At 45.2% G+C, this 14,802-nt stretch overlaps 1 protein-coding gene across 3 annotated transcripts; it reads right to left on the bottom strand.

Moving 5' to 3' along the window:
- Positions 1 to 4,465: 4,465 nt before the first annotated feature.
- Positions 4,466 to 14,372, bottom strand: ushbp1 (Usher syndrome 1C binding protein 1). Of its 3 annotated transcripts, none has more exons than XM_062555296.1 (14): positions 14,125 to 14,372; positions 12,884 to 13,026; positions 12,469 to 12,593; positions 11,792 to 11,958; positions 11,067 to 11,276; positions 10,487 to 10,755; positions 9,652 to 9,792; positions 8,916 to 9,034; positions 8,442 to 8,550; positions 7,124 to 7,346; positions 6,443 to 6,601; positions 5,917 to 6,014; positions 5,233 to 5,355; positions 4,466 to 4,918 (listed from the first exon to the last, which is right to left on the bottom strand). In XM_062555296.1, exons 1-14 carry the CDS (start codon positions 14,188 to 14,190, stop codon positions 4,825 to 4,827), a joined length of 2,046 nt encoding a protein of 681 aa, XP_062411280.1. In that variant the 5' UTR covers positions 14,191 to 14,372; the 3' UTR covers positions 4,466 to 4,824. The 3 variants fall into 3 exon arrangements, with proteins under 3 accessions (XP_062411280.1, XP_062411277.1, XP_062411279.1); XM_062555293.1 differs by having other exon boundaries at positions 4,468 to 4,922; XM_062555295.1 differs by having other exon boundaries at positions 4,469 to 4,922; positions 8,955 to 9,034.
- Between the last annotated feature and the right edge of the window lie 430 nt (positions 14,373 to 14,802).

Below are 14,802 nucleotides of genomic sequence, written 5' to 3'. Positions count from 1 at the left end.
TAAAAGTACATCTCAATGTTGAAATTGTGTTATTCTGTATTGTAGTGAGACAAAAAATGCATGCTATGAAAGATAACTATTATTTATTTATTTTTTATTTTTTTTAAACTAATGACGATAACTATTAAATGAAATCCAACTGAATTTTATTCAACTACCAAATTAACTGCTTCAGAATCATTCAAATGACTAATGTCCATATGCTTCATTCCCACCAAACTTATGACCAGAGAAGATAAAATCTCTCTCTCTCTCTCTCTCTCTCTGTTTGTGTGTGTGGGAAAGACAATATTGATTGCCTTTGTCCACTCCCCTCTCTGACTTGGAGTTGGCCGGCAGATGTTTGTCTTTGGCAGGTCTTCTCAGCGCTGTTTATTTTCTGCCTCTCTCTCATTCTCCCGGGGTCAAAGGCCTGGCAGGCTCCAGAGGAGGAGGCTTCCCCTCGCGGATCAAAGGCCAGCGCTCCGCTAATGGACATATCTGCTGGCCATGTGTCCCTAACCCAACACCCCCACAAATGAACATACACACACACAGACAAACGCACACACACACACACACACACACAAACACACACAACCAGTGCCAGACCACAACATGGTTAAACTTTAAACCCACTGGAGTTAAATTCCTTCACACCTCGAGCGCGAGATATGGCCCTCCATGGTCGGCTGACCGCTGCTATTTCTCAATCTCTCTATTGCTCCTCTCCTACCTCCCTCCCTCCCTCCCCTGCACTCTTCACAACCATACCTGCCTTTCTGCAACGCTCCACTGACTCCTTTTTATAGCTCAATCTCTGATCCCTCCCTTTCTTTCCATTCCCCTCGGCACCTCTCTCACTAGAGTTTGTAAAGATGGGCTTTAAGAGAGCTTGCACTTCTAAGGAAAGAGAAGGAGATGCGAAAAAGATGTCCAAACGCTGAAAAGAAATCAATGACTACATCAGACCTTCCGTCTTTATAATCCCCCCCCCCCCCCCCCCATCTTTATACACTGGCCCATAGTGGGCTGCTACTTAGCCCATAAAACGTAAGTCCCATTAGCTCCGCGGTCAGCAGGTCAGTGTTGTGACACCATCAAGAAAATCTGGTCCAAGTCCATCCCTTTGGATATACCCTAATCCTTTGCGAGTGAATGAAGGTGAAGATTTCCTGTATCAGATGCTGTAGGCTTCTGACAGTGCATCAGGGAGTTAAGCAAGCTACAGTCTACCAGCACAACGTCAAGATTAGCTGGAATCACCGTGCTGTATCATGTCTTCGAGATTGAGATTAGCGAGGGAGCAGAGATAAACACCTCTGACACTCTCAGGAAAAGAGAGAACAGCGTCATTTTTATGCAAACCAAACTTGTGAGTACTGCACAGTCAGGCCAATAGTTAAAGTTCAAATGTATTGTTAAAGTATTATAGGAAGACTGTACTCATTATGATTTTCTTCTCTTGTTGACTATTCTGGTGTAAATTTGAAATGATTTCAGTGAGTTGTTTATACCATCATCCAAATTCTTTATCTTGTACTGTGTGGGTTTCCTGATAATTTGACATAGCCTACCAATTCATTGTCTCTGGAAAAAAAATTCAAGATTCAACACAGACATTTCAGTTACGACAATCCTCTGTTCCCTGGGCATGTTCTGTGGATGGTGGCTGTGGTTGTGGTTATGATGGTAATCTGCTGTAATCTCCATCTATCATCTCAGGTGAGGGAGTGACACAGACACCTGCCAACACCTGCTGTCTGGGATATTAATCATTCATTGCACCTCAATAGGGTCGGGCTCTAAGCAGTGTTAAGATAGTTGCCTTAACCCAACGCTAAACTTGAACGGGCCAGGCAGTCTTTAGGGAATTAACAGCTACCTGTGTTACTTATTACTACTCTCTGGAAACAAGACCCAACTGTCTGACTCCTGTGTTTGAGACCAACGTGCGTATCATGGACAGCCCTCGCATTTTATCGGCGTGTGTTGTCGACACAGGAGTGCGTCTAAGGTCAGTGCTCTTCCATGCCAAAGTGCCCCTCTGTGAACCTCACTTGGCCTTTAAAGAGGATGAGTGGTGTCCTGGCTCAGTCAGACAACTGCTGTAAGAATCTACAGAGAGAGAGAGAGAGGGAGGGAGGGAGAGAGAGATAGTAGAGAGGGGGAAGGAAGAGTGAAGAGTTCTTTTGATTCCTGTGAGACGAAATTAAAGAAAAGCCGTGGCGCTAAGCAGGCTGTGATCTCTTCATACAGCTTAGCAGGGACAACTTATTCAAATGTGAAACGGATGCCGGGAGCAGATGAGGTGACCTTAACCCTCCAGGTCACTGCCCTTTTGTTTTGGTCACACAACTTCTCGCTCATGCGTGCATTAGTGTGTGTGTGTGTGTGTGTGTGTGTGTGTAGGTGTGTATGTGACTATTTTTGTGTGTGACTGTGTGTGTGTGTGTTGAGGGGGTTATGTGTGTGTGAGGGTGAATGGGTCCATGTGTGAGGATGAATGGGTGTTTGTGGGTGTGTATGTGTGTATATATCAGGGGGAGTGAGGACGATTTGGACTAATGGGGGGCTTCATTTGTTCCAGGAGCCCCCTCTCCCTCCCCCACACATTGCCATTGTCTTTAAAGGGTCTGGGGTGTTTTTTCCCAGGCTTATTTGGACACCCTGCTTTCTCCAGACTTTTTTGGAATGGGTTTAGTGCCCCTGCTATCTCTCTGTTCCAAACAGCCTCTAAAAGCTGCTATCATAGCCTTGTAAGTTCAGCACAACGCATAGATCACATGGGGCTCATGAAAGGACATCTGCATTCTTTTACAAGTAGCTTGAGTGAATAGGTTAAGATTAAATCTGGCTCAAAAACAATAACAACCATTACGGATGCAAATGCATCATTCCTGCTCAAAACAGAGAAAGATAACAGTACAGAGTGAATTTGAGATTTAAATATGTGTAATAATTGATTTGGAAGGACTACACTGTGATTATTTGTCAAGCAGGCTGATTGTTAGATTTATAAATGTTTACATTTTCATTAAAATACAAGTTTTTAGATCCAACTGATGTCAGTATAGCCAAGGATACATTTGGTCTACAATGTTGCAACAATCATGGTTTTAAACAAATAAACAATGTTTTGCAGTCAATATAAATAAATGTTCCATAAATTATGTAACTTTGGCTCATATCTGTGGAAAATAAATCTAAAGGGAGAAGATATTTTTGGTTTGTTTAATCTATAGTGATGGATATCTGAAGTGGTAGACTGAATGGCCCCAGAGTGGTTCCGTGTGCATGCTGTGCCCCAACTTTTGCACAGTGCATGGTGAATGATGCTACAGTATTTGATTTTTAGCAGGACTCATCGCTTCTTATAGCCCCCCTGTGAGGTTTCCATGCAGCTCTGTGGTGGAGGCATCTCTCAATGCACAAACATCAGGACAAACAAGCAAGACTATATTCGTAGTATTTTGGCAGAGGGCACTTGATATCTCTATGTTTTTAAAACACCCCTGTAGTTTTGCACAAGACAGGCAAAATGACTTCCAGCAAATAACTCTATCTAGCCTGGATTTGAGAGAGCAATGTGATCAGGTCACCCTTTGTTATGTGACAAGCCAGTGAATGCAGAACAGTAATACAAACATGGCCAGTCTGAGATGATAACCCCCATCACCCCGCATGATACACACAGCCATCACATGCACTCTCCCAAACACACTCAGGGTGTGCTGAGGGGTGGGGGGTTGGGTTGAGGTGGGGGCAGGACTGGGGGGGGTCAGGTCGTTGGGTCCTAGCGGCAGTGCGTGGCCTTTCTGAACCCGGCTTTCAAACTCCCGAACAACAGCCGGGCGACCTCCTGACCCCAGGGCTCTGACACTCAACCTTTGTGCCCCCCCTGCGTGACCCCCCACTCCCAGCTGCAGGCAGCAGCCAGCCAGGCAGCCATGGCAAAGGCAGAGGGCACCCAAATGAAGCGTGACTCACTGCAAGGTGGGGGCGGGGGGGAGAATGTAAGTGGGGGTGAGCTGAAAGATCCCGAGAAACAGGGGCAGAAAAATAGGCCAAATAAGACAGCGGCGCCGCTTCTTTTGTTGCGACTCCTTGGACAGACCTGTCTGGTTCGATTTCTCCCTTTTCAATCAGTGTTTGTGTATGCATTACTGTATCGCTCCTTCTCTGGGGTTTTTTTCTCCCCAAGTCTCCCTTTCTCTCCGGATCATCCTGCTCCTTCCACGCTTGCTCTCTCGCTCTTTTCTCGCACTGTCTGAGTTCATCCTCCTTTGTTCTGCCCATCCCCCCCTTCCCTCCGTTTTTCAATTGTTTTGACAGACTAGAGTGGACTGCAAAGTCCTTCTCACAGTGTGTGTGTGTGCGTGTGTGTGTGTGTGTGTGTGTGTGTGTGTGTGTGTGTGTGTAGAAAGGAGGGAGAGAGAGAGACATGACCTTTGGCACATACTATTAACATTTCGGTGTCTTTCTGCTCACGAGAGATACCTCATTATTTGGCGCCCTTTGAAAGTTCACACTGCATTTATTGGAAAGCACTTACAGGACTTGCCTTGACATGACCCTGTCTATTAAAACTTTGTTTAATTTCAACTCATACAAACAATCAGAGGGTGCTCTTAATCCAAAGCTGTATTTACACTGACATGCACAGCTCATTTATCATCTAACATCTGTTGAGTGGTAAGCCACCTTTCCAAACTCCTTCTTTCTTTCTTTCTTTCTTTCTTTCTTTCTTTCTTTCTGTCTTGTCGTGCTCGCTCTCTCACAGCACAGTCTCCTCTCTCCTGTCCTCGAGGTTCTCCAGGGTGGCCTGGAGTTCTGTGATCTGAGTCATGTGACGCTCAGACAGGGCGGCCATTTGCTTCTCCAGCCTCCAGATCTGCTCGCGGTGCTTCCGACGAGCATTCCTGTACATGTTGGAGATCTTACTGTGGAAAACAGACCACAAAACACATATTCACATCAGTACAATGTCTCCTGTATCTTAGTGAATAGAGCAACATCTCCAATCATGGATTTACTGTTGTAATCATGTCAGAACTTCATTTGACAGAGTATGAAAGAAGCTAAGTATGAAATCCATCCTTCAGGCATCTGGCTGAAGATCCATCCTGGTACTGTAGATCCCTCTATAGAGGCTATACCTGCTATCTGATTACCTTAACAGACACTACCGGTTCCCAGCCAAGTACCTTGTCTTGGTGGAGGTGATTTGCGGTGATGTCTGAGCTCCCTCACCTGTGTGCGTCGGTGAGACGGGCTGCTTCCTCGTCACTCTGCCGCCTGAGCGCCGTGCCGTCCGACAGCTTGGTGTCCAGAGAGTCCCGCAGGGCGGTCACCCTCCTCTTCATGAGATGCTCTCTGTGTGTGTGTATGAATGTGTGTGTGTGTGTGTGTGTGCGTGTGTGTATGTGTGCATGTTTGTGTGTGTTTGTGAGCATGTGCATATGAGTGTGAGTGTGTGTGTGTGTGTGTGTATGAATATGAATGTTTAAGTGTGTTTGTGTGTGTATGTGTGTTTGTGTCAGGGAGAGAGGAAAAGAGACACATAAAAATCAGCAGGAGTGAGCAAAGCTGTTGAACGCCTCCAGACTCCCCACCACAGTGTAAACCGATGACTTGCAGCTCTCTGGAGGGGAGGTCAGAAACCACGGGAAAAGTGAGGAAACAATACAGCCATAGTTTACATTCAGAGACTGCATTTGAAGCAAACACTGTTTCCAAGCAACAGTATGGGGAAGCAGAGCCTTAAATGGCTACAATGACTAGAATCAAGCTATTCAATGCCTTTTTGTCACGCTCAGGGCCTTTATAAGACGGGATGCTAATATCTCCATATGACGCGCTGACAGTCCTTGACCATTTAAAAGAGGGCAGCACAGAAGGACCTTCAGCATCTTTTCATTTCTGGGTCTCTCTCACCGTTGTAGGACAGCCTGCAGCTCACGGAATATGGTGCGGTTCCTGGGGCCAGGGATTCCCCCTCCACTGTTAGATCGCTCCCTGGTATTGGACACCCTCTGAAATCATAAAAGGAGAGTTGATTTCACATCAATAATCACAAAAATATACAATTGGCTTGAACATGTTTAATTGTGGAGTCACTCTCACTCTCTAAGAAACAGAACTGTCTGTCTCACTGCCTGTCTACTGGTTATCTCAGTACAATACATCATGTCTGTCTACCTGTTGTGATCGTGTCTGCCTACCTGTCTCTCTGCATGTACTGTGAGTCTATCTGGCTATCCACTTGCTGTTGTGATCTATATGTCTCTCGGTCTCTCTCTCTCACACACATGTGCGCGTGCACACACACACACACACACACACACACACACACACACACACACGGACACATTTGAATGTGCCTTATTGGCATGGCAACTAATGCATTCCCCTGCATGTACAGTACTGTGTGTGATGTGCGGTCTGTGCGGGTCTACGGTACCTGCTGCTCCATGCTCCTCTCCTCCAGCTCCTCCTTCAGGCTGTCCAGCAGCAGGGCTCCGGCCTCGTCCTGGGCCCTCTGGGCCATCAGTGTCCACTCCAGACATCTCTTCTCCTTCTCCGTCAGACGGATGGCCCCACGCAGCTCGGACATTTCCTCCTGGGGAGGACCAGACCAGCGGAGGACCAAGGGTTGGGGGGATGGAGCGGGACACGTCAATCAGGACATGAAATAGCAGATTTTCGGGGCAAACATGCAACTCTCCAGTGATGACTCAGCAGGTAGTGTTTTTGGAAATGTAAAACCGCTGAGTCAGTCTTTAACCACAACAGTAGATCCTGACATCATATCTATCATTAAAGGAAGAAACGTATATTCACATCAGCAGAACATGCCCGTATCTTAGTGAATATAAATGGTGCAGGACAATACATTAGAGCAAATGACTGTTGAATAAATGTCAAGGAGCATTCCACCATAAGTATTATTTTTTTCCATATGTTTTTAGAAACTGTGTACATGGATTGTGAGATTTTTAGACATACCATAGTGTCATCACACCATACCTAAACTGCCAAGATAGAACGCTGAAATGTGCTATCTCTTGTCATCTCAATTGATGTGAGTGTACGTTATAGTCTGACCTGTCCCAGAAAGGAAAAGGGCTGACCAACCACCTACCCTAACAGTGACCAGCTCGTACAGCAGCGCGGCCTTCTCTCCTCTGGGGCTGGCGGTGGTGTTGTGGCCCCTGGGCCCCGCTAGGGTCCCGGTGTCCGGGCTCATCTTCCCCCCGCCCACGGGCCCTTGCTCTGGGATGCGCAGAGCAGCCCTGTCCTGCCTCAGCCCGGTGATCTTCTCCTTCAGACTCTCCGTCTGCTGAGAGAAATCTTCAGCCGCCAACCTACAGAGGTCAAAACATGGCAGACAGAGGAGCTCAGGTCACAGGAATGAGGACGGATTAAGAAAACAAACAAACAGACACATCAAATTCATTCATTTATCCATCCAGCTCTTGAGTCCTTTTCTCTCAGACCTTGCTGTTAATCAATCAATACAAATCAAGGTTGAAGTTCATTGTTTAATTTATTGTACTGACCTTAATACAGTTGGGAATTAAACAAAGAAAGTCCAATACGCCTCTCTCTCCTTTGTTATCTCCAGATAATTCTATGGTAATCCTTTAAAGTTACTATGATGTTGCTGTGATGTGCCAGCTACGAGATCCATTCTAATCATGTTACTTAATTAAGTCCGTCTTTACACTAATCACTTAGCAACCACTAATTCTCCATTAGGACATTATGTTCTTTCTAAAGGCCAGCAGGTAGGCAACATGTGTAGGCCTACTGTGGCTCAGCGTCTAGCCTATGTGTTATTGTAGCGTATCATGCCATATCATGTTGTATCGTAATGTATATTGCATTATCATTGTCGCATCATTATTTAGCTGTGTAGATCAGATTATATTCAATTGAACTTTTATGTCATTGTGTAGAGTACAAGCACAGAGACAATAGTATATAGTTAAGGTGGAATGGTTCACAGTAATATAAATGAACTATGAATATGTGCAGTGTATTAGCAGTAACCTTAAAAGGCAAAATAGATATGCAGTATGAGCAATGTATGAACAACATGTACAGATGTGCAGTGTAGTAGCAGTGACATCATAAGAGTAGTACAAATAATATAGATACAGTGTATTAACACTGAAACTGTATAAGAAAAACAGAATAAATATGAACTATTCGGTATGAAGTGTATAGACATAAATGTAGAGTATGAACAGTTATGTGCTGTGTAGTAACCATTCCATTATAGGAACAGTAACATTAGGCCTGTAAAGTAAGCGTATGTGCAGGATGAAGTACAAAGAGCAGAGTAGAAAGGGTACATACTCTGTGACCTTTGTTTAAGCCTATTGTTTGACATCTAATTCCCTTGAATCTGCTCAACTAAATGAGGCATAGCATTTCATGAAGAGGGAAAAAAGCACCTGGTGTGTGAGGGTTTTCCCCTCTGCATAGCGCCCTCTGCTGTTGATGTGTTAGTCGGCAGTTTTTCAAACTCTGGTTGGGGGCTGGATAGCTGTCTGCCTTTTCCCTCTGAAATGAGGAAAACATTTGAAAGGTACACAAAGGTAATGAATACCTGTTTTGAATATTAGAATGACAGCACTTTATGTTAATATATCTGGCACCAATCTGCATTGACATTTTAATTGGCTTCAGACATCAAATTTTTGTTACTATTTGCGTCCAACCACTGGAGCAGATTTTTGTTCTTTTTCTTCTTCTGTGGTATTTTTCCTAATATTATACAGTGTTTTACGAGACACTTCTTCAGACACTTTTTTTTAACACTAAGGACATGCTCATATTTAAATCACACCTGACATGTGACAACCTGTTTAAGGTTCAACATGTTTACGACCCGCGAGTGTTGAGAGAGTTTCACACAAGTGCCTCACCGCTGACGCAGTGGAGAACACAGCGCAAGCCTGACGCACCTGTCGCCTGGGCAGTCCCCTGCCCTCTCCGCCGCTGGTACAGCCCCAGGAGATCGGCGTATGTCTCCTCGCACTCCGCGCTGCCAAGCAAGCACACAGGCATTATCAGTATGCTAAGGACCGTCACACCACAAACACGCTTTCCAAGAGGATCAGAGGTCCGTGCACCCTTGCAAGGCATCCACAAACATTCAGCAGCTTGGTGCCAACTGTTGAGGGTGATCCAAAACTCTGTTGAGAGCAGTGTCACTTCAATATCATGTAGCATTTAACATTCATCACAAGTTTCACATGGATCAACAGTTGTGACACTATGTACCATCAATATATACAATAAAGCACTATTATGAAACAATAAGCTAACAATAAGCATCAACTTAATGCTGACACTATTAAAATGCCATCATGCAATCAGCACAAATATGTGTTTGCCACTTTATTTCTATTTGATCATATCTACTTAGTATGTAAACTAAGTATAACTTGCAAGGTACATTAAACTCACATCCACTGTTAAAGGAGAGTGAATGATTAGGGTCTGAGACTGGATCAGTATCTAAAGGAGAGTGAATGATTAGGGTCTGAGACTGGATCAGTACCAGTATCTAAAGGAGAGTGAATGATTAGGGTCTGAGACTGGACCAGTACCAGTATCTAAAGGAGAGTGAATGATTAGGGTCTGAGACTGAACCAGTACCAGTATCGGAGGGCCATCTGCAGGGCGGTGTTGTCAGCCTCGTGTTGGCTGAGAGCCATGCTGATCTGCTCCGACTCTCCTTTCCGTCTCTCCAGAGCGGCTGAGAGGCGTTCGTTTCGGGCCTTCAGCCTCTCCAGACACCTGTGGGAGGGATGGACAACAGCTGTGGCTACTGTACTGTACCTCCTACCAAAAGTAACCTGAAACCACTGGTTAACAGGCTATATGATTATCAATGCAACACAGATTCCTCTGCACTGGCGTTGATTTACAGACTATGTCAAGTAAAGTATGCACAATGTGAATGTAAAATGTAGAAATACGGCTTGATGTGAATGTAGTGAATGTGTTCAGATGTGTGGTGTGATGCTCGGAATGAATAAAAAGGTTTGAAAAGCCATTGAATGAATGAATGTCAAAAGGACTATACGGCAACCTTTTTTAAACGTTCCAATGAAACTATAATGACTTGTCAGTTCCCAGTCGCCATGTATAATTCATTCTGCTGAGGTTCTCTTTGATATGCTTGGCTAGGCAAAGTACTTTCAGACTCCACTTTCCCCCCAAGTCAAGCGCTGACGGCAAAACACAGCTGCTCTCCACTGCTTGACGTGTGCAGCAAGTACACACTGGCACCCTACCTGGGCTCAGTCTATGTGCTTATTCCTGCATACTTTCAAGCATTTGTCTGAACCTGTTTGTGGCGCCAACTAAACAGAGTATGCCCTTCTTATATAATCCTGCTCATTAGACTGCATAGGGCAAGCTGATCCAGACAGGCAGTCAAATGACTGAAAGAAAGGAACACACGGATTAGAGGAGGCTTTTCTCACACCTCTGCAGACGGTCTGTCTCCGACTCCAGACTGGGGCTGCCGGGCAGCACTGGGCTCGGGCTCGGGCTCGGGCAGCCGCTGGACGGTGAGACGTCGCCCCCCGTGGAAACGGCTGGAAAGGCAGCCACGTGCCTGCGCAGGAGGAGGGGGGAGCCCGGGAAGGGAGGGGAGGCCCAGGAGGGGCTGACCGCTCCGCTGGACGAGCTGGAGGGGCTGCGGGGAGGGGACAGGCTGCCGGCCACCAGCCACCGACGCTTCAGCACCAGCAGCTGCCACAGACAGTGAACCACATGAACAAAGGTCTCAGACAAGGGCACAGGAAACAGAGGAGAGATACTCTACTTGTTTCACAACCACCCCACCGTCTCAAGGAGGAAGCCTAGATAAGTGTTCCATGGATTTGTCATGTGGTTTTTGGCACTCTTAGCATTACCACTAAGCCCAACATACAGTACATCAAAGTAAAATAATGTACAAATATCTGGGATCAAGTTATTATGGTTTCTAATTGGGATGTCAGTCAAACTTTCTTTCACACAGTGATGTGTCACTTTCACTTCTCATCGTGTTTAGCGTTCACCTTCTCTTGTAGTTTTTTCTTCTCGTCCTCCATGTCGTGGAGCGCGCTGTCGGACAGGCCCAGCTCCTGCTGCCTGCTCTGGAGGGCGGAGCGGAGGCTGCCGTTGTGCCGGTGGAGCTCCAGGACGTCGCGCTGGTAGCGCTGCCTCTCCTCGGAGGGCAGAGCGGAGCGGTAGGAGAAGCCCAGCTCGCGCTCCATCTCCTCCAGCACCTGCAGGAAGCAGGCCCGGGTCAGCACCGCAGCACACAGATACCTCCACAGACACACACCGGTACCTGAAACTACGTGTATGTTGCAAGCAGTGACAGCAGAATTACAGTAATTTCCCGCATATAAGCCGCATTGTGTATAAGCCGCAGGATAGTGTTTTATGCAAGTTAAAAGAAACAAAACCATATTAACACCCCCTGTATTAACCTCATAGCGGAAGAAATTTAGCAAAATCAATGTATAAGCCGCGGCTAATAGTCTGGAAATTACGGTAGTCCGTCCCAAAATGTCACCTCAAATGAGTCACAAAAATAAGTAGAATCACGCACAGTCCTAAATCTCTGTATGGTTGTTAACCCCTTAAAGATAGTTACGTGAAAATGGTTTGATGAGAACCTATATGCCATCTTTTCTCAAGCATTACCTTATGTGTCCATAACTGGTTGTAGCCCAGTCTGAAAGGTCTTGTTTGACTTGCTTTTCAAAATCAAAAAAGTGTGCAGGTGAAAACCTACCTGGGTGACCTTCACCCAGCTCTCCTGAGCCGCGCTGAGGTGCCGCGTTCGCGTCTCCTCATCCCGCAGCGGCTGAGGAACGGTTACCAAGGACCTCTCCCTGTTCGCCGACCTCTCCAGGGTGGACAGAGCCTCCTGCAGCTCGGCCCAGACTTCCCCGCTGTCTCCTGGGGACGACAACAATCGACATGTGAGAATAGATGCAGACGGGAGGAAACACACCAGCCACTGTACTGTGCTGTTTCTCCCTGATTTTCCCCTCCCTCAGGGCATTGTTAGATGGGGACCCATAGGTCATTATAAATGTCATGAGTGCGGCTTTGTTCTCAGGTCCAGATTTGTGTGAGAGGGCTTTTGAAAATGGATTTCCCCAAAGAGAGGCATTTCGGGTCAGGATTTAAAAAGATTTAGAGAGGTTCAAAGTCAACTGAAACCGGGAAAGTTCATAAAACCATCAGGCGTCTGTTTCGCTTATAGTGGCCTTGCTGCAACACAAGCTGTCCAAGTCCAGGAAAAACTTCATAGATTACAGGGAAGAAAAATGAGTTGAGAGTTGTCCCAGCCCTGTTAGTGGAGAAGGAGAAAAAAGACTCCTGCACAATGCAAATACGAGTACAGTAATGAGTGCGATATTGGCCCGCTATAGGAAAAAGCCATGTGTGTGAGCGCTTGCCAACCTCTCTTGGTCACTGGGGCTGAAGTCCTGATGCCAGGCTCTTCCACTGGGCGGAGCAGTGGTCCGGGGCTGGGGGGGAAGTCTGGGGTGGAGCAGCTGACTCGGCCCTCACATTCATCACCATCCCTAGAGCAAAATAAAACCTATTTTAAAAAGCATTACATTTTGTTGTGATGATTTACTTACAGTTTAACTCACCTTTATTATGTGTCCACAATCGTACACAGGAAAGCAGATTTAACAATATTATTTATTCTTAAAAATATATCATTGTAAAGGGATGCATAAATATGTATAGCCTCAACTATATGATCACAATATTTAGCTTCTGACATCTCTGACAGCATTCTCAACTTGCATTGCCATACACTGTAGTTACCCATGCAGACAGAGCTTTATTTTGGCTGTGAGTGTACCTTGGGGCTTGCAGAGAGCCCATCTTTGCGTTGAGCTCTGAGATGATCTGCAGCAGTGCCCCCACTTCCAGCTCACACTGTCTCAGCTCGGACACTGAGGGGAGTGGAACATCACTATCGTATCCGCCCGAGGCATCAGGATCCTGTGGTAAAAGTACAGCATAGGCTACCTGATTCCAGACAACACGTTTTTCAGGGTCTGTTGATTTACACATACTAAACATGTAAGATTTGTTTTACCACTACTTGATTTGAACTATTTAGGATTCGCCACAGTATTCAAAACATCAATCATTTCCATGAATGTGAAATATGTTTCTTTCTTTCATGGGTGGGATTTGTTTTTCCAAGAATCAATTGAGAGCAGGAAGATTGAAAGATGCTGGCAATAACTTGAATTCTTGATTTATCACAATTTGCCATAGGCCTACACAAAAGTCAAAGAGGTCTCCATAATATTCTGTTTAATATTTATGTTCCCATGTATGTATACTAATAAGTCTGAAAAACTAGCACATCTTTATTTATGACATAAATACCATCCAAATAAAATGCATTGCTTCTCACAGCCTTGTGTGTGTGTATTGCTTCTCACAGCCTTACTGTATGTGTGAGTATTGCTTCTCACAGCCTTATGTGTGAGTATTGCTTCGATCTCTAATGTTGCTAATCTTTCTGTATGAAACGTATGTTTGATGAGCTGAACGGTATTGTTTTTCCGGTCTTTTTTCATCAGCCTTTGTTTTGAGCAGAGGAAAAGGAGAAACAGAAACATCCTGCAGCTGCACTTCCTGAACACACACACCCCACACACACCACACTTTATCTTACCCACACAAACACACACACACTCTCACTCAATCAACAAAACAGCACTTTCTACAGTGAGATTAATAAAAGTATCTGCACATATGGTTTCCCGTACTGTGCAGGGACTTTGCAGATTGCAGATGGGCAAAGATATAGCAAATCACACTTCAATCATCTTAATTCACTTTATTGTTTGCTGATTCAATAGCCTACCGACAAATGAAGAACACAACGTTTATGACATGTTCTTCACTTTATTCTTGTCAGATACTGTATATCAATGTAAATGATGAGAAATTATTTGTTGTGTGAATTCTGTTCAAATATCCATATTAATTTATTTCTGCATGTTTACATCACAGTGGCTTTAGACTTAGCAAAACACCTCAGACTAAATTGAAAGCTCTATGGAGGGCAGCAAAAGGACTTACCCCAGTCACTGTGTCGCTGTCTCCATGTGCACAGTCCTTCTCCTCTCTCCTCTCCAAGTCATCCATGAGGTTTTTTCTATGCTGCTGTTGAACCACAGCACCGGCTTGGAACCAGCTGTGCCTGGTGGCTGCGCTTTTGTTCTTTATTCAGTAATTACACCTCTCTCTGTGGCTCTTGGGCTGCCTACCGCCAGTGTGCTGTCTGGTCAGGAATGTTACTCTCCGTCTCCACCTCTCTCTCTCTCTCTCTCTCTCTCTCTCTCGTTCTGTGTGTGAGTACAGTGTGCAGTGACAGAGCTTCCTTTTTCTCCACTGGTCTTTTGGTGACAAGCACACTCTTGGCATCTTGCTAATGGAAAACCCAGTTAAAGCGACCCTTATCTGCCCATCACCCCTCTTCCTGTTTTGTTTGAGATCTGACATCTTTATCTTTGTTCAGACACAAGCCATAACAGGACAACAATTCTAGGACAGGCTTGATCTTATTGGCTATGGCAAAAAGGAAACGAAAGAAACTTTCTCTAAGTTTGTCTAGCCTAAATTTCTCCTTCTAACAAAAATAATGATTAGCTTATATTTTGTGTTGGCCAATTCAGACCTCTACATAGCTCTTTTATAGACTAGGCTACTCATCTCATTAATAGCAAAAACAATGCAGACTGACTGGAATTAGTATTG

Source organism: Sardina pilchardus, chromosome 15, assembly GCF_963854185.1.
Source record: "Sardina pilchardus chromosome 15, fSarPil1.1, whole genome shotgun sequence".
NCBI classification, from domain to species: Eukaryota; Metazoa; Chordata; class Actinopteri; order Clupeiformes; family Clupeidae; genus Sardina; species Sardina pilchardus.
Note: the sequence above shows the minus strand (reverse complement) of the source record. Positions and strands in the feature narration are given on the sequence as shown.

Excerpts from the sequence above, each read along its gene's own strand:
- ushbp1 (XM_062555293.1), bottom strand. The coding sequence starts at position 14,190 with ATGGATGACTTGGAGAGGAGAGAGGAGAAGGACTGTGCACATGGAGAC. Across the intron at positions 11,277-11,791 it reads GCTGGGTGAAGGTCACCCAG|GTGCTGGAGGAGATGGAGCG; the intron begins GTAGGTTTTCAC and ends TGCTTCCTGCAG. Across the intron at positions 5,356-5,916 it reads CTGCAGGCTGTCCTACAACG|AGAGCATCTCATGAAGAGGA; the intron begins GTGAGAGAGACC and ends ACACACACACAG.